The sequence below is a fragment of the Phyllostomus discolor genome, chromosome 7 (assembly GCF_004126475.2).
Source record: "Phyllostomus discolor isolate MPI-MPIP mPhyDis1 chromosome 7, mPhyDis1.pri.v3, whole genome shotgun sequence".
Lineage (NCBI taxonomy): Eukaryota > Metazoa > Chordata > Mammalia > Chiroptera > Phyllostomidae > Phyllostomus > Phyllostomus discolor.
The window spans coordinates 126,389,666-126,412,131 of record NC_040909.2 but is presented as its reverse complement, the minus strand read 5'-3'; the positions used below and the strand labels follow the sequence as shown (position 1 = coordinate 126,412,131).

The window sequence follows — 22,466 nt, the reverse complement described above, 5'->3', positions numbered from 1 at the left end:
GGAATTCCGTCATCAAAAGATGCTGTCACATTCAGTCATAATTTCATAACCTTTTGATGGGATGGATTATTGTTCTGGCTTCAAAATTAGAATAACTTGGAAGGCAAATTCACAGCTTTTATTCCCAGAGATTAGAGATTTAATGCTAATAAGTATAGAATGCAGAGAAACCGCGAATCATGCACCAGAAAACATACAGCAGCTTCTCACTGATTTATGAGCAAACTCAACTTACTCATCTTTGTATTCCCAGGACTGGGCATACAGATGTTTATTAAATATTTGTTTCCAACAAACTACCACAATACACTTAGGGAAATTCTCAGTTTGATGAAACACTGAATAAAACAAACTGCAACTCTGAAGGCAGTATTTTGCTAGTTATTTTATAATGCAAGCTACGACAGTCAGTACATCTCAATAAATATCTTTTTTTAAAACTTTGGGGAAATTTAATCAGGGTATTTGCAATAGATCTCAAATCTAATGCAAAACCACTTTTAATTGTCTGGTACAGATGGTTGGGTTACACAAGATATGCGACACTCAAATAATGCAGCAATGAGCTAGTTTTATTGCTTGTTTATTACTTTTACTTATATACTCTTAATTAGCAGACACAAAAATAAGTGTATTAGAAACAAAATAAGAAATAAAAGTTAAATGTTTTATTTTCCTTTATTATTATAGTCATAACCTTTTGTAAGTCAAATGTATTTTACACAGTCAAGACGTACACATTACAAATATTTAGCAATGCAAAATAATCATTAAATATGAAAGATCTATGTGTAATTTTCTCAATACTAAGTTCTACTTCTTCATTCCTGCATAAATAAGACTTCATAGTCCAAATTGCATTGCAAATCTGTATGACCCAAAGGGTAGACAAGGCTGTAATGTGAGCAAGACAGATGAGGGCTCAGTTATGCTCGAAAATTGTGTAATTGTTATAATTACAGCCTAGCAATTTAGAGATGCTAAAGGAAGTTCAACATATAACTTAGAGCCTGAAATAAATGTGCCCTGACCCACTGGCCAAATAAGTGTCCACATTTTTGAGACACTGTATGTTTGATTAAACATTTTCTGCAAATATGAAAAACATTTCTAAATCCTGTCATGAAACTTGGTTTTGAAAATCCCTTCCAAAAAACAAAGTGATATAGACATCACTTCATGTCTACAGAGGACTTTGGAGTTATTATGAAAAGTCCAAAGTATCTTAATAAAAATTAAGATCAAAATCATGTTCTAGAAACCAAATCATACAAAAACAGACTCATGAACTACAGTCCCTTTTCTCACTCATCCTTAAATATCCAGTTAAAACAGAACAAAACACCGTCTCTACCTTGCCACACAGGGAAGAAATCTGCTCCAACAGCAGCGTGGAATTCTTCTCAGTGCTGGTTTTTGTCAGTCCTCTGTACTACGGAGTCAAGGAAGTGATGCGGCGGTGCCCGTGAAACAATGCTGCTCCCTAACGCAGGTTCGATTCTCCAATTCACAAGGTGCTTAAGTCCATTTATTAAAAATCTTAACTTCAGGAACTCATTAATTATTTCTTTCCTTAAGGATTATTATTTTTCTGACTGTGAAAATATACCAAGAAATAGTGCTCTTATGAATGGAACAACTATAAATTACAGGAACAAGAAATTTGTGAAAACTAGCTTCTGAACATTATGCTGGTGTTCCATTTACAGCCAACAATTTTTTTTTTACACAAAGTGTCCTATTCTTTGGTGTATTTCTAAAAATTCTTACGTGTCCTTAAGTGACAATTTAAAATACGTGAATATTTACAGATATAAATGATCATATTCATACCTACTTAAATATATAAAAAGATGCAAGAGACTGGCACTCACCTATCCTGCCAACGGGAAGAGAAACACTTGAACATGTAGGAATATATAAACTGTATTTATATATTTTTCTCTACATATTCCTAACATTTCTCCCTTCTCTGTATCTCATAAGCAATAAGTAGCAATCAGGAAGTCTTCTGCCTCGTGTAGAAGTAGGCAGAATTTAATGTATAAATACAGTACTTGAGGAATTTTCTTATAAGATGTAGAACTTCTCTTAAGACAATGGCAATGAAAAGTATACTGAATATTATTTTGTAAAAAACAGCATGCTTAGACATCTAAATGTGGAGTGGTACAAGGACACATTCTACCCAATACAGAAAACATAATCTAACATGAAGATGTAAATGAAAGGATACAACTCAAACTCAATGTCTGACATATAGCAGGAGGGTAGCTCTGATAACTTGATCATCTGCACAAATTCTAAAGCAGGGCCATAATAATGGAAAACCTAGAAAAGAAATGAAAATTAAACACTAGTTTAAATGCTACAAAGTGAAAGTGAACAAAGTAGTGATTAGGGTTTAAAACGTTAAAGTGAATCTTAAACAGCAGGTATTTTTACACATTTGCTAAGCACTCATTCGGTCCCCTGTATCGGAAAAGGATTTCTTCCATTTCAATTCTACATTTCAGAGCAGAGAGACAGATGCGGAGACTTCTCAGGAACTAGGAAGAGTTTTAACAGGGAGAAAGTGAGGCTACAGAAAGAGGCGAGCAACAAAGAACAGGAGTTCTCAATCTTTCCTGTTCGTTTTCAGCAAGACAGACAGACAACCCAACAGGCTAGGATTTAAAAAAAAAAAAAAAAAAAAAAAGAGGTTAACAGTATGGGAGACTGAGAAAGTGGAAAAAAAAAAAAAAAAAGGAGACTCAGGATGAACTGAGGTTGAATGGTATGCTGAGATTAAAAAAAAAAAATCCTTGGAGGACATACCGAACAAAAGCGAGAACTAGTGAAGCCGAGAGTGCTAATTAACAAAGAAGCTCCACTCTGAGAAATGAAATTGCTGTGTTTCTTCAGGCAGAGCCAACCACTAAATTAAGAGTAAGCCAGTGAAGAGCAGCTACTTCAAGAGATGGGGCCAGAGCGCTTTACAAGAAGGGCAAAGAAAAGAGAAGGTACAATATCTTGAGAAACCTGCACAAAGTTCTAAACTTGCAGAAAGCTGAGTAATTTCACCTTGTAAGATTATGTGTGTGAGTATACTTGTGTACATAAATAGTGCACATACACATACATACATACATATTGTGCGTGTGTGTGTGTAGGAAACTGAGACCTTTCTTGAAGAGGTTGTACCATTAGATGCTCTTCAACAGCAGCAAAAAGTAGATACACTATTCATAATTAAAGGATATACTACCAAAGACAAGAACCTGAGCTCATCAATCTTATGTTTCCAATCTTTAAAAAAGAATTAAATATTCCTATAAAAGATGGCCATGACAAGTTACTTAATCAATTCTGAACAACTACTGGGAAGTGCGTTTACATCAGAAATATGCCCCTTTTCTACTACCCTTATATCAGAAAATAATACCCATTCATCCGACATCACTGCGAATAACTTCATGACTTACATTTTGCACATCCTTGAATTGGGTCTTTTAAAGTGAATTTCTGAAGAGCTTCTACATCAACACTTCTTGTTATATTATTTTCCAATGTAAAAAAAGCCAATTAAACCCTTTTTAATTATTATACTGTATAAATACTTACATTTAAAGAATAAGTCTACAGTAACATGAGACAAGAACATTTTTAAATTGTAAATGAAGCATACATCCAGGAGTACGTCTCAGTTGAGCCTCATGATAACTTCGTAAGATCAGTGTTAATCTACCCAAGGTCACAATACCCCGCAGGTGACAGAGTGACGTTTCAAAACCAGGTCTACCTAACATCAAAACCTTTCCACTACATCATACTCGCTCCAAAGTGAGTCTTAACAAAGGTCACACAGTAAAGTCCACACCAAAGGTATTTTCGGGTCTACACCAATTTAAAACTAGGGTCATTTCATTAAAATTATTTTTTTAATTTAGCCCTGGCTGGTGTGACTCAGTGGATTGAGCTCTGGCTGCGAACCAAAGGGTCGCCAGTTTAATTCCCAGGGCAAGTTTAATTCTCTGCAAACTTTGGTTCGCAGCCCATGCTCAATCCACTGAGCTATGCCAGTCAGGGCACATGCCTGGGTTGTGAGCCAGGTCCCCAGTGAGGGGTGTGTGAGAGGCAACCACATATTGATGTTTCTCTCCCTTTCTTTCTCCCTCTCTTCCCCTCTCTCTGAAAATAAAAATCTTTAAAAAATAAAAAAAAAGTTTAGCCCTGGCTGGCGTAGCTCAGTGGATTGAGCATGGGCTGCGAACCAAAGTGTCGCAGGTTTGATTCCCAGTCAGGGTACATACCTGGGTTGCAGGCCACGGCCCCCAGCAACCACACATTGATGTTTCTTTCTCTTCCTCTCCCTCTCTCCCCCCTTCCCTCTCTAAAAATAAATAAATAAAATATTTTTAAAAACTTACAAAAAATTAAAAAGTAATTTAAAATAATGATAATTTTGCCAACATTCAATGCTGATAATACAGTATAGCTTAAGCACTTAATTATAATTATAATAAAAATTATACAAGTGAGCACACTTAAGCACACATATTAGTAAATATGAATATGAATTCATATTCTCTTACAGGTTCAAACTTCTCTCATAGGAGCAAAAATATGTACGAATGGAAAATTGCAAAAATAAACATAGATTACCTTTGGCAAAACAGTCTTATCCTTTGATGGTATTATCTTTTTGTCAAGGAAGCAAGTATTTAAGTTAGACGTACTAAAACTCTTAGGTGTGACTCCCTTCAAACAAAATTCAGGAAAACTAATTTCACATCCGAACTAAAAGGAAACCAGAAGAACACAGTTACTGACATCATGAATAAAGTTACAAAGATTAATACATTTTATTGCAATATGAACGTTAAGAGGAAAATGCTATGTAAACTTATTTTTCTTTCCTCAGCTCAGTGTGGTCCTCCCATTTATGTACACATCCTACTTATTTCAACCTGCACGTGAATTTTTCAAGAAAAGCTCTTCTTGGTGCTTCATCGTCCTGCAAGAGTGTACTAAGCCCATTCTATTCAAGTACAGGGCCAAACCACTGCATTTACGTGTACTTACTTGTTCAATACCTGGCTTCCTACCAGTCTGGAAGTTCCACAAAAGCAGAACTTGTTCGTGTAACAACAGAGGCTGTTGATTCAGAGATCGATTCCTGCAGAAGCAGTAATAGCAGGGGTGCTAATAATAGCGATGGTAACAACAAGGATCGCTAACACTTAGTGAGTGGTTACTGTGTGCTTTAAATAATTTAATCCTCACAAAACCCTATGAGATGGAAGCTATTATTACCCCCACCCTACGGATGATGCCAACTGTTACACTGACAGGCTAAACACCACCCAACATGCAACGCCGCACTACCAAGAAACAGACCTGGGAGGTGAGTGCAGGTGACCTAACTATACAGGCTATGCCCTGAGTCACTACAATGTCTCTAGACTGAAAGCTACTCTCCACACACACACAAAATAGTGATTTCAAGTTTTAAATGCATTCTGTGAAGATAGGACATTTAATTTCCTGTTCAGAAAAGAATAAAAGAATCACATGAAAAGAACTTGCCATTATCTCTCTGTATAAAAATATGCAGTTTCAGAAAATGTATACAAAAGCAATTCTCCCAATCTCTTCTTGCACTCTTCCAAGTGGCTGTTCAGTTTGTTTACACTAAAACCACTGCAGAAAGGTCTACCTGCAGGTTTTACCTTCCTGAGACTAAGATGAGACAGCATTCAAATGAAAAAGAAGGACCCAACCACACTCATTCCCGCTGCCATATTGGAGGTGGTATTATACCACTATTAAGGGTGAACTGAGAAGGGGAAAAGTCTAGTAAGTTAGTGCAATAAACCTCCACAGGGACGCAAGGACCTGCTTGTGCTCCCACGTTGCCTTGAGCAAGCATTAAGAAACGTGGTTTTAGTTTTGTCTATATGCAAAAATATATGAAATACTAGGAACACTTATTTCAACAGCAATACAACTTATTTAAGAACCACCAAATGTATTCATTCGTCATAAGAGGTAACAGGATTGGAACCTCAGAGACATTTAAGGTTAGAAGGGTCCAAATGATCTAATAATATGTATTCTCAACTTGGAGTTGAGAAATCTAGGGTCTAGCAAGGTTAAAAAAAAATTGCTCAGAATCAGAAACCTGGTTAGTGGAGGGAAAGATCACCTAAACTAGTATTACAGGTTAAGAGATTATGTTCTACATAGTTTTCCTATGTATGCAATAAAATAAAACAGCTTGGATAAACAACATGAAGACCACAAATGTTAAATTCTGTATTTAAAAAAATATTACATTCTAGAACAGCAGTGTTCAAAACATAATCACAGTGACTATTTACATTTAAATTAATTAAAATAAAGTTAAAAATTCAGTTCCTTGGTTGAACAGTGACATATAAAATGTTCAGTAGCAGTATGAGGCCAGTAGGCTACTACATTAGCACAGATATAGAACATTTCACTTATTACAGAAAGTTCTATTTACAATGCTGCTCTAGAACATCCTTCTAACGTGCATTTTCATTAAGGCTCATTTAAACTACATTATGAATCAAGTTGAAAGGACTGCTTTGCAAACTCTGTCACTGAGAAATCCACTTACCTTTCTTTCCCATATCCGAATTCTTCCCCTCCATAATTCCTTTGAGTCAACAGCATTCCTGAGATCTTCTAAAGATACAACATTAGCAGAAAGGTATTCTGCAATTTTCTGACAATTTCTACAAAGAATTATGATAATATAGGGTTTTATATTTTATTTACATTTAACGGTTACAATTTACTATAAGCCTAAGAAGGCAAAAATGCAAATTCATATTGCTGCTTTTATCTACTTTTTAAAGTAGAGAATAGCCATCATGTCAGCCTCCGAGTGAGTTGCTATCACATATTCCTTTAATCCTAGCATCCCCAGGAATCGAGTTATTATTTTCAAAAGTACAGAGGAAGAAATAGACTTTACTCTTAATATTTATTGGCTTAAATGTATCAGATGTTGCCCAGGCTGGTGTGGCTCAGTGGATTGAGTGCTGGCCTGCAAACCAAAGGGTCACTGGTTTGACTCCCAGTCAGGGCACATGCCTGGGTTATGGGTCAGGTCCCCAGGTGAGGGCATGTGAGAGGCAACCACACATTGATGCTTCTCTCCTTCCCCTTCCCTCTCTGTATGAATACATAAATAAATAAATCTTTTTTAAAAATGTATCAGATGTACACACACAGAGACTCAATCCCAAGTGCTTACCTTACAAAAAGAACTGATATCCTAAATTATTCCCATGTGCACGTATCACAGACTGTCGTGACTATTACCATTCTTGTTTCTCCCCCACTTCAATTAAAAAGATCAAATCTCACTCTCTTCATTCATCAGCATCTATTGGTATGATTGGCATTAACTAAGCGCGCAATAAACATGTGTTGAATGAAAGAAACCCATTGAGTTAATAAACCCAATATGAATACTTACTTAAGAATCAAACTGTAATAGAATTTGAAGCTTACTAAAATGCCATGAAACACAACAGTATATATTTATTTCTACATTGGCACACAAAACGTAAAACCAATAGGACTTTATAAATGCAGTGTCTCCGTGGGACCATCACAGCGCTCACTGGACAACACGAGCCTACACAAAAGCACACTCTTTCTGGAGAATTAATACCCAATAATGGTTACGTACATATGAGTACTGATAATACTGACTAAAAACTTAAACATCTTGGAAATACAAGTATAAAGTAAGAAAAATCTAGATTCTTCCCAATAAACCCCAATCACTATATGATCTAAAACTCTCGTTACATTAAAAATGTTTTCAAATGCTGAATCTATAAAACAGGATAACATATTAATTGTAAGAAAACAGGACATAAACAAAGACACTTACGTTTCACTATGATTTCCTGCCATAGTAATTTTTGCTGAATACCATTCCTTTAAATGCTTTAATGCCCCCACAGCAGGCAAACAGTCTTTTAACTTAGGAGGATCCTTGTCAGAGGGCAACAGCATTACATCTATCATGGCTCTGCCTAAGGAGAAAAAGGCATTTCTGTAATTTTATAAAAGTGCCAGACCTGAACTGCCTCAAAATAGAATCCTGATCAACTGGATCTTATGTTTATCTGGAAGATAAAGGAGAATTTTAACTTTAATTTTTGAAATTCTTCAAAACAATACACATCTTTAAGAGCTCAACATTTTTCAATGTTCATCATTTGATTTAAAGCCATATTATCTCAACACAGCAACCACATGACAGAAAACAACAAACCACACCACAATTACTTGTCAATTACACACCAGTGGTAAATTATACACATTGCTCTTGAGATCATCAATACTATTGTTGTACTGAACAGAGGGGAAAAAAACTGTGCAATTTCATTGTATTTTTCTATGCTTCACTTTGTTATACAAAAGGGAATGGGCTAGTACAAAATTATAATGTTAAACTAAATTCCCTCTTTTTAGAAAAGCAAAAACACTCAGCAAACTGAATTACAGATTATCCTGACATAACTGGTTCCTAACAAAGAGGGATAACTTCATGAAACTTTAAGTTTTATAAAATTATGAACTTACGGAAGAACCAGAACAATCATCATGAAACAGAAGCCAAATGAAAATTTGATAATGAAAATATTATTATCAAAATACTACCAGATACAGCAACTATCTATTTCAGTACATATGTTGAACTTGACACATTTCATTTTTAAAAATGAAATCCACTGAGCTATGCCAGCCAGGGCCTAGTAAGGGGCTTCTTTTACTGCACAGCTTTATGTTTGATAATGTGCATAGTGACCTCACAGCATAAAGAAAGTTACCCGAATTACCTAGGTGAAAGAACCTTTCCCAGGAGTTATTCATGGGACTAGAGTTCTACAGAACATACTCTGTAAAACACTGATTCTAGTGGAAAGATTCTTCTGTAATAACTAAATAAGGCAACAGATGGGCATTGAATTTCGTAAGTTCTAATTTTTGTCTCACTGAATAAAATCAATTATAAGAACTGTAATGTCTCCTTAATGTGCTTTATTAAAGTAGTGAGCTACATTTTTTGTATCAACTTCAATTAAGAACTTATTTTTTCATTTTGAATTTCAAAGTTAAAAGTGACAACCCAAGGATAAAGACTGAATTTATCACTCACTCACAGACAGTGTAAGATAAGATAAATTATTGAAAGCAGGCATAAAACATTACCGGGAGCAGGAAGTTTGTCTGATAACTGATGCAAATTTTCTGCAGATTCTTCATAGAGACTGAAATAAAAGGGAAGTAGGAGAAAACAAAAACACATGTCGTTACATCTAATCATAAAGACAATATTAACGGATCTAAGTGCTGGACACTGCTGAGTATGCCAGATGCACCGTCTCATTTAATCCTTACAACAATCCCATGATGCATTGCTACAATACTATTACAGTCCTTAATTCAAATACTTTTCCTAAAGTGGCATAAGTCGTAGGTATGGAAGCTAGGATGCAAATCCTCACTTCAATTTCTCAGCCATATCCCCAAACAAACAATAATAACGGAAACACTCCCTAAGTTATACTTGCACGATGAAGGATACTGCTGTTCTCCGAGAAGCAGGCATGTAACAGCCCTGACTGGGAACTGCTCTCCTCCAATTCTTCCAAATCTATTAGTTTGATCCACAGGGTGACTTTTTTCACAAAATAGTTTATTACAAAGCATAAAGGTACTTAAATCCTTTATTATAAACTCACCATCTAAAAAACTTAAGGCATCTCATCAAGTACAGTTTTCAAGCGCCCTCTTGTGGAAATAATTATTAGGTTACTTAACTAGAAATATTTACTTCTAGACTTGTCATTGTAGCAGAGGTGGAAAACAGGGAATGAATGGTAAGTGCTCTACGCCTGGAAGGTACTTTACAATCCTCTGAAAGGATCTCAACAAACACTTTATGAGTAAGAAAACAAAGGACCACAGAAGTTCAGTGACAGCCCGGGATCCTATGAACAGAGACCAGTTATAGGACCCCTGGCAGAGTGCTCCTTCCACGGGGCTACAATGCCTCCTTTCGCTAACCAGTACAAAGAAATAAGATTTGAAAGTAGAATAATAAAATTTTTAGAAGTCTGTAACAGTTTACAAAAATATTATAATACGTGAATAGTAAAATAAAAGTGTTTTTTGGTAGTGCAATATGAAAGACTAAAAGGAATTACAGTAATTATGATTCAGGTAGACTATTATTTCATAAAAAAAGAAATTATCACCACTTGTATCACCTGAATCAACATTATACCAAGATTCAAAAAAACCTAAAAGTGAACTCAGCATCTATTTAATCCTCAAAACTCTATATGAATTTTTAAGGTACATGAAACATTGAAGATACACAAAAATTGAAGAAATAATAGAAATAATATTTCAGCTTTAAACAGCAAAATAAAAATGGTAGTTTGGTTTGAATGTCAGTTATTAACCGTAGAGTTTCTATTCAATATAAAATACAGTATCAGGAGGAATTTATTTTCAAGAAAGTGACATATTAAATAAAGTATTACTTTTTGTGATTCCTACAATTATGTAAGCCTTTTAAGAAGATAAATATTATCTGACTTCATTTTCATTTTAAAGAATTTTATTCAAATAAAAGGTCCAAACTGCCTAATGTTTCCCAAAATGAAAAGCTGAAACCCCCTATTATAGTGGCTAAACTATCTAATCTTCATCCTATAGCTAAACTACCCAAAGTTAAATATTTTAAAGATACTATAAAAAACATAAAAGGATACTCACTTAGAACTAACTATATCCTAGCCCTGGCTGGCGTAGCTCAGTGGATTGAGTGCGGGCTGCGAACCAAAGTGTCGCAGGTTCGATTCCCAGTCAGGGTACATGCCTAGGTTGCAGGCCATGACCCCCAGCAACCACACATTGATGTTTCTCTCTCTCTTTCTCCCTCCCTTCCCTCTCTAAAAATAAATAAATAAAGTCTTTAAAAAAAAAAAAGCATACTCAGCCAAGGATAATGATTCCCTGCTGTTGCTATCTTCTTCCTCGAAAAACTCAACATTATTCAAATATTCTTCAATATTTGCTTGAAGAACATCTTCAATTTCATCTTTTTCCATACCAAAATGTATCTCCTCCCAGTCAGAACTACAAAACTAATAAATCAAAAGACTGCATTAAATGGTGGGTTTGTGAAATACACTCACTAAGGACGACTGTTTTTAAATTTGCATTACCTGATAGAATCCACAGATGGCCTGCACTGCAAAGAACCACTTCTTGGAACCAGGCACACCGCCCACCGAACAAGCTTGGAAAAATCACACGTATTAGAAGAAGGGCATACCACTAGTAAGCAGACGTTACAGCATATCTACTTAGAGAATTATATAATCTTGATACATATTACATAGTTCCCCAAGTTATATATGTAATATATATTAGTAGATAATATCTTATATATATATATACACACACACACACACAGCATCTTTTTAGAACCTCTACTAAAAATCCAAACAGCATCTGCCTAAAGAGCAATATTATTCATGTACCATGAATATTTCAGTCTAGTTAACCACAGGCCAAAATCTCTATTATTATTTTAATCATTATTTCACACACTAACACCTACCATGAAGATGTTGGGGAAAAAAAAACCAGTGTTTCTATCGATTCACATAAATGATGCAAGGTGTTTTAGTGCAAACAATTCTCTCTTCAGAGACCATGAAGGTCTGGCTAGCAAGGGAGGAGTTCAAGAGTAGCTATAACCTAAGACAAGGAAGATGCTCTTCTTGGAGACTGGAATATTACACAAGAATAGGAAATTAAGGGCCTTCCCAAGGTGCGTGTCAGAAAATCATGAATTTAGAGCCATGCAAAGAAATGAGATTCAATGGAGAGAAAAGAAATGTGTTAACTGAGGCTAAGAAAGATGCTAAGCGTCTATTACCACTTTATACCAACAATCTCAAAAGAAGACCTTATCTATTACTTCTTTAAGAAAATAGAAACCATTATATAATAGCTCCCATAAATGCTGTCAACAAACATATCACCCTACTTGCATTCCCACCAAGCCTTTCCTCTTTCCTTCCTGTTAAGATATACAAGGCACTGCCCTTCAGATCCAAGGTTATCCTTCAAACTATGCTTCCACCCCTGGCCACTGACAATACTATCTTATTGGCATCTTCGATCTCTCCCCGTCTGTCAGTTCCTTCCCGTTAGCATTTAAATTTGCACAAATGTTTCTTAATTATTTTTTAAAGGATCTCCTTTAAATTCACCTCCTTTTTCCAGTTATTACTGTATCTCTTTGTTTACTCTTTGTCAAGGATAAACTTTCTGAAAAAGCACTGCCTACACCCGACTTTTGATTTCCTCTTCACCTTCCCTATTCCCCTCCAAATCCATCTGCACCTTTTTGTGTCCGCCATGCCACTGAAACTGAACTCACCTAAGTCACCAATAACTAACGTGTTACTAAATCGAGCAGACACGTTTTAGTTCTGTTGTGACTTGACCTCTGCACATGAGTGAGGAAAAAAATCAAAGATGGCACGTTTGACTATCGGCTCCTTAAAACACTCAGCTTCTGCCAAACGGATCTTTCCAGCTGCTCCTTTTCATTCCTTTGAAAACTGACACTCGGTTCCTTGAAGTACTGGCATTCACTTTGAGTTTCTGCTCTTCTCACTATCCGTAAGCCATCTTATCCTTTCTCATGCCTTGAACTGACGTCTATATGATTTTTCTATGCATCCTATTCTGCTTTTTTTTTATTTTTTTTAAATATATTTTATTGATTATGCTATTACAGTTGTCCCATTTCCCCCTTCACTCCCCTCCACCCTGTACCCCCTCTCCCACCCACGTTCCCCCCCTTTAGTCCATGTCCATGTGTCATACTTATGAGTTCTTTAGCTTCTACATTTCCCGTACTATTCTTGCCCTCCCCCTATCTATTTTCAACCTACATTCTATGCTTATTCTCTATACCTTTTCCCCCTCTCTCCTCCTCCCACCCCTACTGCTAGCCCCCCATGTGCCCTCCATTTCTGTGGTTCTGTTCCTATTCTAGTTGTTTACTTAGTTTCTTTTGGTTTTGCTTTAGGTGTGGTTGTTAATAATTGTGAGTTTGCTGTCCTTTTACTATACATGTCTTTTCTTTATCTTCTTTTCTTAGATAAGTCCCTTTAGCATTTCATAAAGTAAGGGCTTGGTGATGATGAACTCCTTTAATTTGACCTTATCTGAAAAGCACTTTATCTTCTCTTCCATTCTAAATGAGAGCTTTGCTGGATAGAGCAATCTGGGATGTAGGTCCTTGTCTTTCATGACTTGGAATATTTCTTTCCAGCCCCTTCTTGCCTGTAAGGTCTCTTTTGAGAAATCAGCTGACAGTCTGATGGGAACTCCTTTGTAGGTGACTGTCCCCTTACCTCTTGCTGCTTCTAGGATTCTCTCCTTCGTTTTTACCTTGGCTAATGTAATTATGATGTGCCTTGGTGTGTTTCTTCTTGGGTCCAACTTCTTTGGGGCTCTCTGCGCTCCTTGGATTTCTTGGAAGACTGTTTCCTTTGCCAGTTTGGGGAAGTTCTCCTTTATTATTTGTTCAAATAACTTTTCCACTTGTTGGTCCTCCCCTTCTGGTACCCCTATAATTCGGATGTTGGAACGTTTAAAGGTGTCCTCGATGGTCTTAAGCTTTTCTTCGATTTTTTGAATTCTTATTTCATCATGCTTTCCTGCTTGGTTGATTCTTTCTTCCTTCTGGTCCACTGTGTTGTTTTGAGACTCAGATTCCTTCCTTTCACTATTGGTTCTCCTCCGTGTATCTTCCTGCATCTCTTTTATGGTAATCTGCATTTTTTCATGTAATTTGCATCCAAAATCAACCAGCTCCGTGAGCTTTCTGATCACCAGTGTTTTGAACTGTGCATCTGATAGATTGGCTATTTCTTGGTCACTCAAAAGGATGAGTCCTGGGGGACTGATCTGTTCTGCTGGAAACATGTCTTATGTCTTTCCCTGTCTCTCCTATTATTTTATTTATTTATTTATTTTTTCTCCGGTCTGGTTGCTCTTGTTACGGTGGGGGGCGGAGCCTTAGGTGTTCACCGGGGCTGGGTGCCCCAGTAGCTAGATTGTGACGTCATATGTGGGGGCAGGGGCGGGAGCGGGGACAGGAGGGATCAATGGCGACCCTTCCGTTCTCCTGGAGTCAGACACTTCCCTGGGCTTCTGGGCCGTGAGCTCTGCCCTGGTCCCCAGTCGCTGCCCCACTGATTCCCCCAGCCGCTGCTTGCGTACTCAGGGATCACCGGTGCGCCGCTGCGCTCTTGTGCCCGCATGGCTGTCGCACCGATTTTGCACCAAATTTCCCCCTACCTATGTGTGCATGCGACCCGCGCCAGCCCCGCGCCCGCTCAGCTCGTCGTCCCCTACCGGTCTGGATGTACGGGTCTACTTCAACTTCTTGGCTGTCCGACTTCCATTTAGATAAATCCTCTGACAGTTCTGATATTATGACTGCAAATCATTGTTGTAAATTATTGTTGTTCTGTTCTTGGTTGTGCGAGGAAGTACGGTGCGTCCACCTATTCCTCCATCTTGCCGGAAGTCCCTATTCTGCTTTTTGATGTCCAGACACATGTATCCAACTTTTACAAACCACTTTCACTGTGACATCTTTAAGATGTCAACTAATTCAATGTTCTAAATTGAACATGCCATATTCCCTCAAAATCTAATTCTCTGATCTCACTAAATGACACCACCACGCTAGTCAGAAATCTAATGTCATTCTTGATTTCTTTCTCATTCTTCCCTTCTCCTTAATCACACCAATCCAATCCTAAGTCAGGTGAATTCTACCTCCATAGTTTCCTTTAGATCTATCCATTTTCCTCCACCCTAGCAGCCCCTCTCATGTATTAGCAATTCCCTCATATTACATCAATGCTAAAGCCTTCATGGCTGCCAGTTATCACTAGCAAAAAGTCCCAACATCCTGACGTGATTTACAAAGTCCTCCTGCCTACCTCTCCAGCTTTATCTCTATTATAATCCCATTGGCACTTACCGATCCTTAGAGTTAACATTTTACTGTAAGCAATAATCCTAGCTTAAAATTCACTGCAGGCAATTTTCTCTTTGCAAGGTTCTGATATACATGTATTTCAGTAATCATGGTTTAAATAACACCAGCTCCCCCAAAACAGGGTTCAAATTCCAGTTACCATGGCTTATTAATTAACTGTAATTGCATAAAGTAAAACTTCATTGCCAGCTTCTCAGATCACAAATCACTACATAAATAAAACATGTATGATGATCAGTGACTACTTTATTTATTTATTTATTTATTTCCTTACCTAAGGCCTTTTTTTCACTGCTTTTATAACGAGAGGAAGAGAGAAAAAGAGAGAGGAAGGGAGAAAGAGAAACAGTGATAGGTTGCCTTACTGTATGCACCAGGACCAAGGATGGGACCCACAACCTACATACGTGCCCTAACCAGGAATCGAACCTGCGACCCTTCAGCTATGGGACAATGCTCCAACCAAGCCACACTAGGCAGGGTGACCACTTACTACTCTCAAAGTTTGTTGCCAAGTGGTCACTGCACACTATTCAGTTTGCTCATAGATAGCAAAAAATGTAATTTTTTGTGTTGCCTATCTTCCAGGGATAAATCCATGTGATATTTTACAAAAATGGATACAGGAAGAGGGAAATGGCAAAAGAAAAGACAAAGGGACAGCAAAAAACCAAAGTGATAACACTGAAACTGATGTTCAACTCTAATGCAAATGGATTGTTATAATAGCTGCTGTGATTTAAAAAAAATTATGATGAAAAGGATGAAGAAGTCCCAAAGAAAATGACTCTAGCAAAAACCTTTGCATTAAAGGAACTCAGATAAGGAAATGGTTGAAAGAGAATTCATAATGTATTTGCACACAGGACAAAATAATAATCCTCCCTATAATGCCACACTACCATATTTTACATGGAGCTACAGATGGGCAAGAAAATCTCACAATGGAAACGAAACTCAAGCTCAAAATCTAAAATAATTTCATAACAATTTTATGACATTCAAGAATCAGAAAGAGAAGGACAGTATCTTTTTTGGTTGTATATTTCCTTAGTTACCTTCTGATCCCAGTGACTTATACACAGTCAACAAGTATTTCTTGTACACCTAATTAAATTTATTTCTGGTACAAATAAATACTGTGGAAGACAAAAGAGAGACTTGTGCTACACTCACCAGGGAAAGTACTGTCTTCTGGATTAATTGAAGCACTAATGCTTCTTTTCAGAAGGTGATAAACATTTGCTGCTGTTACATCTGAAAAAGAAATGACAGATTAACTCAACGGGCTCAAGAGTTACATAATCTAGGCCTATTCTATTTTCGCCATCAGAGACTCTCAAGAACAGCATGTTGAACATAAAAGAACTATGCTGTGTTCAAGTCTTGTTATAATAAATCTAAAACAGGCATAGGAAACACTCCCAGTTTGTACATGCTAGCCAAATAACACATATCCTGAATTCCACCCCCCACAGGAAAAATTATGCCAAAAAGAAACCCCATCACACTACCCTAAATACAATCACATACACTTCCTCCTCAAAATGCCTGCTTGATCAAAACACACAAATAAATGAAAATGCAATTCAGAGTCTAAACAGGAGCACCGAAAAGCAGTGCCATTTCAAACAGTTAAGAATGTTTTTAATTTATCATTTGTTTTTTAACTTATGTGTGGGATGTCTCCTTCCATTAGGTTGTAAATTCCAAGGGACTAGGACCCTTTTCCATCTTGTCCCTTTCTGCAGTACTTGCATTTGCGACACAGGAGGGGGAAATACCTATAGAATGCCTGTATTTCCAAAAAGCAGAAATTCCATTACGTAAGGCACAGAGAATTTGTTCAATTAAATTTTTTACTGTTGCCAAGAACTTCTGGGAGCTGGAGTCTTGCATCCACCAATTTGTCCCTGTTTTCCACGAAGATAAATGAACCATTTAAGCCTTTATTAGTTCGATCCCAGATACAGTCACAGATTCCTGGGACAACTCGGTGTGTTGTAGATCCCGCCCCAGCAGAACTAGATCACAAACTGAAATTTCTCTCCTCTTCCAGTCGTTCCCGCTCTTTCTCAGCCCAGCACTTACCTGCCTGCTTCTCGGTACCCGGAGCGGTCGGCGACCCAGGACGGTGCTCCGTCTCCCCACTCGCCGCCGCCTGGGGTACTTTTCCTTCCCCCCAGATGACAAGGAGCAGGTACCGATCCATCTCCTCCAAGCCGGGCCCCTGTTTCAAAGCTCACATCAAAACAGCCGCGCGAGGCTGACGCACTTCCGGCTCCCTTTTACTTAGTCCGGCTGGAAACGGTGTGTCCTCTGTCGGTTTTCCCCAGCTTTTCTACCAGGAGGTGAATTTCGGAAGTTGTTTTCGCGAGGACCGCAGTATTTCGTCCTTTGGGATGAAATCCCGAACGTGGGAAGTTTGGAGGGGACCCAGGAAAAGCGGAGAACACGCAAGTATTGGCCCTTCTAGGAACTGTCATGCTTGGGTGAATGCGTTTCCCGCCGGGCCAGTGACGCTGCGGAAAGGATCGCGGCGGTCCTGATGGTGGGGGAGCATGTCGAGTTTCTCTAGGGCGCACCAGGTGAGCTCGGACTCTGTTGCTTGATGGGATTCGTTACACTGGCCGAAGGTCAGTGGCTCCAGAAGGCATGGTGTAGCTGAATGGGCAGGGAAGCCGAGTCCTTGGGTCAGGATGTACCTCGGGGAAGCAGAGAAAAGAGGGTTGTGATCGTGGCCACTAGTTATTCTTGTTATCTTTGTACTTGTCCCCTCCTGCTCTCCATCAGCCCGTTTCCTGTCTTTTGTTCCCGGCAAGAGTTTTAGGAGAGAAGGTCGAAGAGGTAATAAGATGGATCACATAGGGCACTGAAGGTCACTGGAAGAATTCGATTTTTACTAAGTGGAATGAGGACCTATTGGAGATCTTTGAGCCAAAGAGTAACATGATCTCAGGTGTTAAAGGGAGCACTCTGCCTGCTGAGTTGAAAATAGACCGTTTAGAGGTGGGGATTAGTGGTGGAGAGTAGCAAAGAATCTCTTTGGAGGTTAGTGCAGTAATCTAGGCTGGCCACAATGGTGGCGCAAACCAGGGTAGTAACAGTGTAGAGTTGAAAAGTGGTCGGGTTCTATTTGAAGGTGGAGCCTAAGGGATTTCCTGAAGGATTGCATATAGGAGGAGCGCAAAAGAAGAAAAAAGGATTCCCCAAAGATTTTGGTTAAACAGCTGGAAAGGTGTGCCTTCAACTGAGACTGAAGAAGGATTCAATTGGAGGAGCAGTTCAGTTTTGTATTTCAGTTTAAGATGCTTCTTAGCCCAGTCCCGCTCCAATTGCGATTCCTCCCTGGGACAGGTAACCGTTTTTTTACCTGTCCCTAATTAGGTAAATACAGGAATTAAAATTAAACATTTTAAAACTTGTATAATAGTTTGGCATTGTGATTTAGCATTTTAATTTTTTATCAAAGTTTTTTTCTGTAGAAGTATTGGTATTTAGTAGATTGGGGAATTAACTAGTCTTTGGCTACAGATGGCTTAAAAATTGTACTGAAGTGTGGATGTGAAGTGGGCATTATGGATTTAAGGGTAGCGTTCAGGAAAGAGGTCCACGCTAGAGATACAAATTTGTGAGTTATCAGTATACATATGGCATTTAAAAATATGGGTTGGCCCTGGCTGGTGTGACTCAGTGGATTGTCAGCCTGCAAACCAAAGGGTCACCGGTTCAATTCCCAGTCAGGGCACCTGCCTGGGTTGGGCCAGGGTTGGGCCAGGTCCCCAGTAGGTGGGTGCAGGAGAGGCAACCACACTTTGATATTTCTCTCCCTCTCTTTCTCCCACCTTTCCCTTGTCTCTGAAAATAAGTAAATAAAATCTTTAAAGATATGGGTCGGAATGAAGTCTTTGAGGAAGGGAATATAGAGAAGACAGGAGGAGCTGTAACTGAGCTTTAGAACATTTCGACATTTTCAGAGGCGAGAGATTATGGGAGAACTAGAAAAGTTAGGGAAAAAAAACAACAGAGGGTGGTGTCCTGGAAATCAAGTGGAGGAAGAAAAGATCCTGGATAGGGAAAGGACCAACGTATGGAGGACTTAGAATTGACCTGTGGATTTAGTAGCGTGAAGGTCACGGCGACTTTGGCAGGCAGGCAGGGTGATGGTGATAGGCGTGGGAGGACAAAAGCCAGGTTACAGCAGGTTAGAAAGAGAATGTGAAGAGACAAATTGGAGTAAAGACAGAGAGGAGCAAAGGAGGCAGCAGCTGGTGGAGAAGTGAGGTCGGGAGCTGCTCTGTTTCCTTATTTGATTATGGAGAATTTCACTTGTATGTAAGTAGCTGTCACCCACTGTCAGAAAACTCATAGCCAATATCCTTTCATCTGTACCCCCCCATTCACTTCCTTCCCTTCTGAATGAATTTGAGGTAAAGCTTACCCTTATTATTTCATCATTAAATGTTTCAATATCTTCTCTACAAGATAAGGATTTAATGAAAAAATCACAATATCATTTATCAAAGCTGAATGAAAAATCAATTCCTAATGTCATCAAGTATCCAGTATATGTACAAACTTCCATTTTTATCATATATCTATATATTATACAAATGTGTAATATTTGTAATACAGTTTGTTCCTTTGTGTTAGGATCCAAAATGCATTAAGTTGCTGTTTTTGTAAGCCTACTAGGAACCTATTAATAAATAGGTTCCTATTCCTGTCTTTTTTTACCTTGCAGTTTATTGAAAAAACAAATTTGTCCAATAGAGTTCCACTGTTTGAATTATTTTATTAGTTCATAGGTTGAGAGTGGTTGGGAAAGGATGTGGGCAAGGAGCTGTATTTATTTGCAAAAGACATGATCATCTATGAAAAAAAAAACAAACAAAGCAAAGCAAAAAACTTAGCAAGTTTGCTGGACATGAGGCCAATATAGAAAAGTGAAGTGTATTTCTATATACTAGCAACAAACAGACATTTAAATTAAAGATATCACTTACCATGACATCAAAATATATTAAATAGGGATAAATCTAACAAAATATATGCAAGGGAAACTAGATAGAGACTAGAAAAATGAAAACGGGGAAAAAACTATTGTTAAGCAGTTTTATAGGCCAATGTAAGGTTTGCGGTCATTAAATTTAAATAAAACAAGCTAGCCTAGTTGTATTTTTTCCAGCGTTGTTTAGCTGCTTGTGTACATGCATAGAGGAAGCATCTGGTCGAGACCCTCCTGGGCTGTGTCTTAGAGCTTGCAGGCACTGATGATGGGCACTGAAAAGACAGTGTATGCCTAAGGCCATCCAAAGATGTCTAAGGCAGTTTTTTAAAAATTTAGGTGTATTCAACATCATCCTTCTATACTTTCCCAGCTACACTCTGGCTATTTAACTTTTCCTTTGAATTAAACTTCTGAAGTCTTCAGTTTCTAATTGTCCACTCATCTTTCAATGTAGTGTATCCATTCATCTCAACATATTTTTGAAGACCTTCATAAACAACTTCTGTTTCACACATGCTTCTTATTACCACTCAGGTTCCATGCTGTGTGATACAAAAACTGTAAGTCATACTGTAAAGGGAAATAAGTCTTCAGAATGTTTCTAACAAAGAATGATGCATACTAGTAAGAGAAGAGAAGGCAGGAAAAATTATCGTGTTAATCTTTGCAAAATAATGAGAAAAGATCACCCCCTTTTCCAGAAATAGAAATAAAAACAAAACTAAAAATTCTTTAGTGACAGGATCTTTTTTTTTTTTTTTTAAATAATTATTGGGCCCTGGCTGGTGTAGCTCAGTGGATTGAGCACGGGCTGGGAACCGAAGTGTTGCAGGTTCAATTCCCAGCCAGGGTACATGCTTGGGTTGCAGGCCATAACCCCCAGTAACCGCACATTGATGTTTCTCTCTCTCTCTCTCTCTCTCTCTCTCTCTCTCTCTCTGTCTCCCTCCCTTCCCTCCCTAAAAGTGAATAAATAAAAAATCTTTTTTAAAAAAGTAATTATTGACATTAATTATAGAATACATGTGCCGATACATAATAATAATTATTTCTCTTTTAATTAGAATTTTATTTGCTTCCTCTTCTGTTTTTTTCCAGCAATGGGCCACATTTGCTCGAGTTTGGTATCTCTTAGATGGGAAAATGCAGCCCCCTGGCAAACTTGCTGCTCTGGCCTCCGTTAAACTTCAAGGATTACATAAACCTATGTACCATCCACTGAGTGAGTATCATATTGGACCAGTCATAACGACCACAATTTACATGCCAGAGGAGAATATTTCAAAGTAGTTCAACTACTTTGGAGGCTGCTTTTAAGGACTTCTTTTTTTCTGGTGATACTTTGTTTTGTTTTTGCCAGAAAGCTACTAGGACACTAAAATGAATCATACAGACCGGTTTGCCTGGGACACCCTGTTTTACACCATCGCCCCAGCAAAACTGTCAGTAGCCCCTTCTTTCACACTCCAAGATATCCTGATCTGGACTCTAAATTAACGGTTCACCCCTATACATGTCTCTTCACATGGCAGTGCACATCTGAATAGACAGGTTTCGAAAATGAACACATAAGCCTGCTCTCTCTTCTAACAACCTTTCCCTTCAGGAAGATACATAGAACTAACGAGGCCTGGCAAGTTTACTCTTTGCTGTTTTGAATTAATCGATTTGTTTTTCTGTATTCTTTTTCCAAAACAAAATGAGGAAAGCTGTGTTCACACTAAGAGACTTGCGCTTTGCAGGAGTTCTGGTGGGCTGCACTCACCTAGGCCCGTCAGCGTTGAGCCCGCCGCATCCAGGGGCCAGTTCTTCACCTTGCTTGACCTGTCAGCATCTATTGCAGTCGATCGCAGTTTTAACTTTTTATTAGTATTTTGTAATGTGAAATATACAAGGAGAAAGAAAGATAGAGATGTATCTATCTCCGTGTATAAATACAGGTATTTTTTTTAAGAAAATTAACAATAATAATGATGATAATGAACTCAGTACCCATGCACTCAGCATGTGGGTTGTTTCCTGTTTTTTTGTCGTTACAAACAACATTGCTGTTAGTATTTGTATAGCTTTTTCCTGGAGCTCACAGGGAAGTTTCTCTGGTGTCTGAATAAGACAGGAATTTCCGGGTCCAAAGCTGCCTGGGAAGCCAGCTACTCTTTCTGCCCACGCCCTCTCTGGCCGAGGGCATGTCAGGGTTTCTGTTACTCCTCATCTTCAGTAACTCGGTATTTCCGGTCTTTTTAGTTTTGACTACTCTAGTAGATGTGAAATGCTCTCTCTTGACCGTTTTAATTTACATTTTCCTGATTACAA

At 38.2% G+C, this 22,466-nt stretch overlaps 2 protein-coding genes across 4 annotated transcripts in view; one reads left to right on the top strand and one right to left on the bottom strand.

Moving 5' to 3' along the window:
* Window positions 1-17,439, bottom strand: part of LOC114514699 (MDM2 binding protein) — a 54,600-nt gene extending 37,161 nt beyond the window's left edge. For all 3 annotated transcript variants that reach the window (XM_036031382.1, XM_036031384.1, XM_028533932.2), the window contains exons 1-10: window positions 17,234-17,439; window positions 16,319-16,399; window positions 11,271-11,344; window positions 11,038-11,189; window positions 9,244-9,302; window positions 7,916-8,060; window positions 6,626-6,743; window positions 4,645-4,779; window positions 2,237-2,331; window positions 1,355-1,427 (exon numbers count right to left, since the gene is read on the bottom strand). In XM_036031382.1, the coding sequence (XP_035887275.1) occupies window positions 1,355-1,427; window positions 2,237-2,331; window positions 4,645-4,779; window positions 6,626-6,743; window positions 7,916-8,060; window positions 9,244-9,302; window positions 11,038-11,189; window positions 11,271-11,344; window positions 16,319-16,399; window positions 17,234-17,354 (1,053 nt within the window). In that variant the 5' untranslated portion in view covers window positions 17,355-17,439. The remainder of the gene's footprint in view (window positions 1-1,354; window positions 1,428-2,236; window positions 2,332-4,644; window positions 4,780-6,625; window positions 6,744-7,915; window positions 8,061-9,243; window positions 9,303-11,037; window positions 11,190-11,270; window positions 11,345-16,318; window positions 16,400-17,233) is intronic.
* A 120-nt stretch (window positions 17,440-17,559) lies between these two features.
* The window catches only part of MRPL13 (mitochondrial ribosomal protein L13), a 32,731-nt gene continuing 27,824 nt past the window's right edge, over window positions 17,560-22,466 (top strand). Inside the window, exons 1-2 of the mRNA XM_028533946.2 lie at window positions 17,560-17,730; window positions 21,252-21,375. Of these exons, the coding sequence (XP_028389747.1) occupies window positions 17,704-17,730; window positions 21,252-21,375 (151 nt within the window). The 5' untranslated portion in view covers window positions 17,560-17,703. The remainder of the gene's footprint in view (window positions 17,731-21,251; window positions 21,376-22,466) is intronic.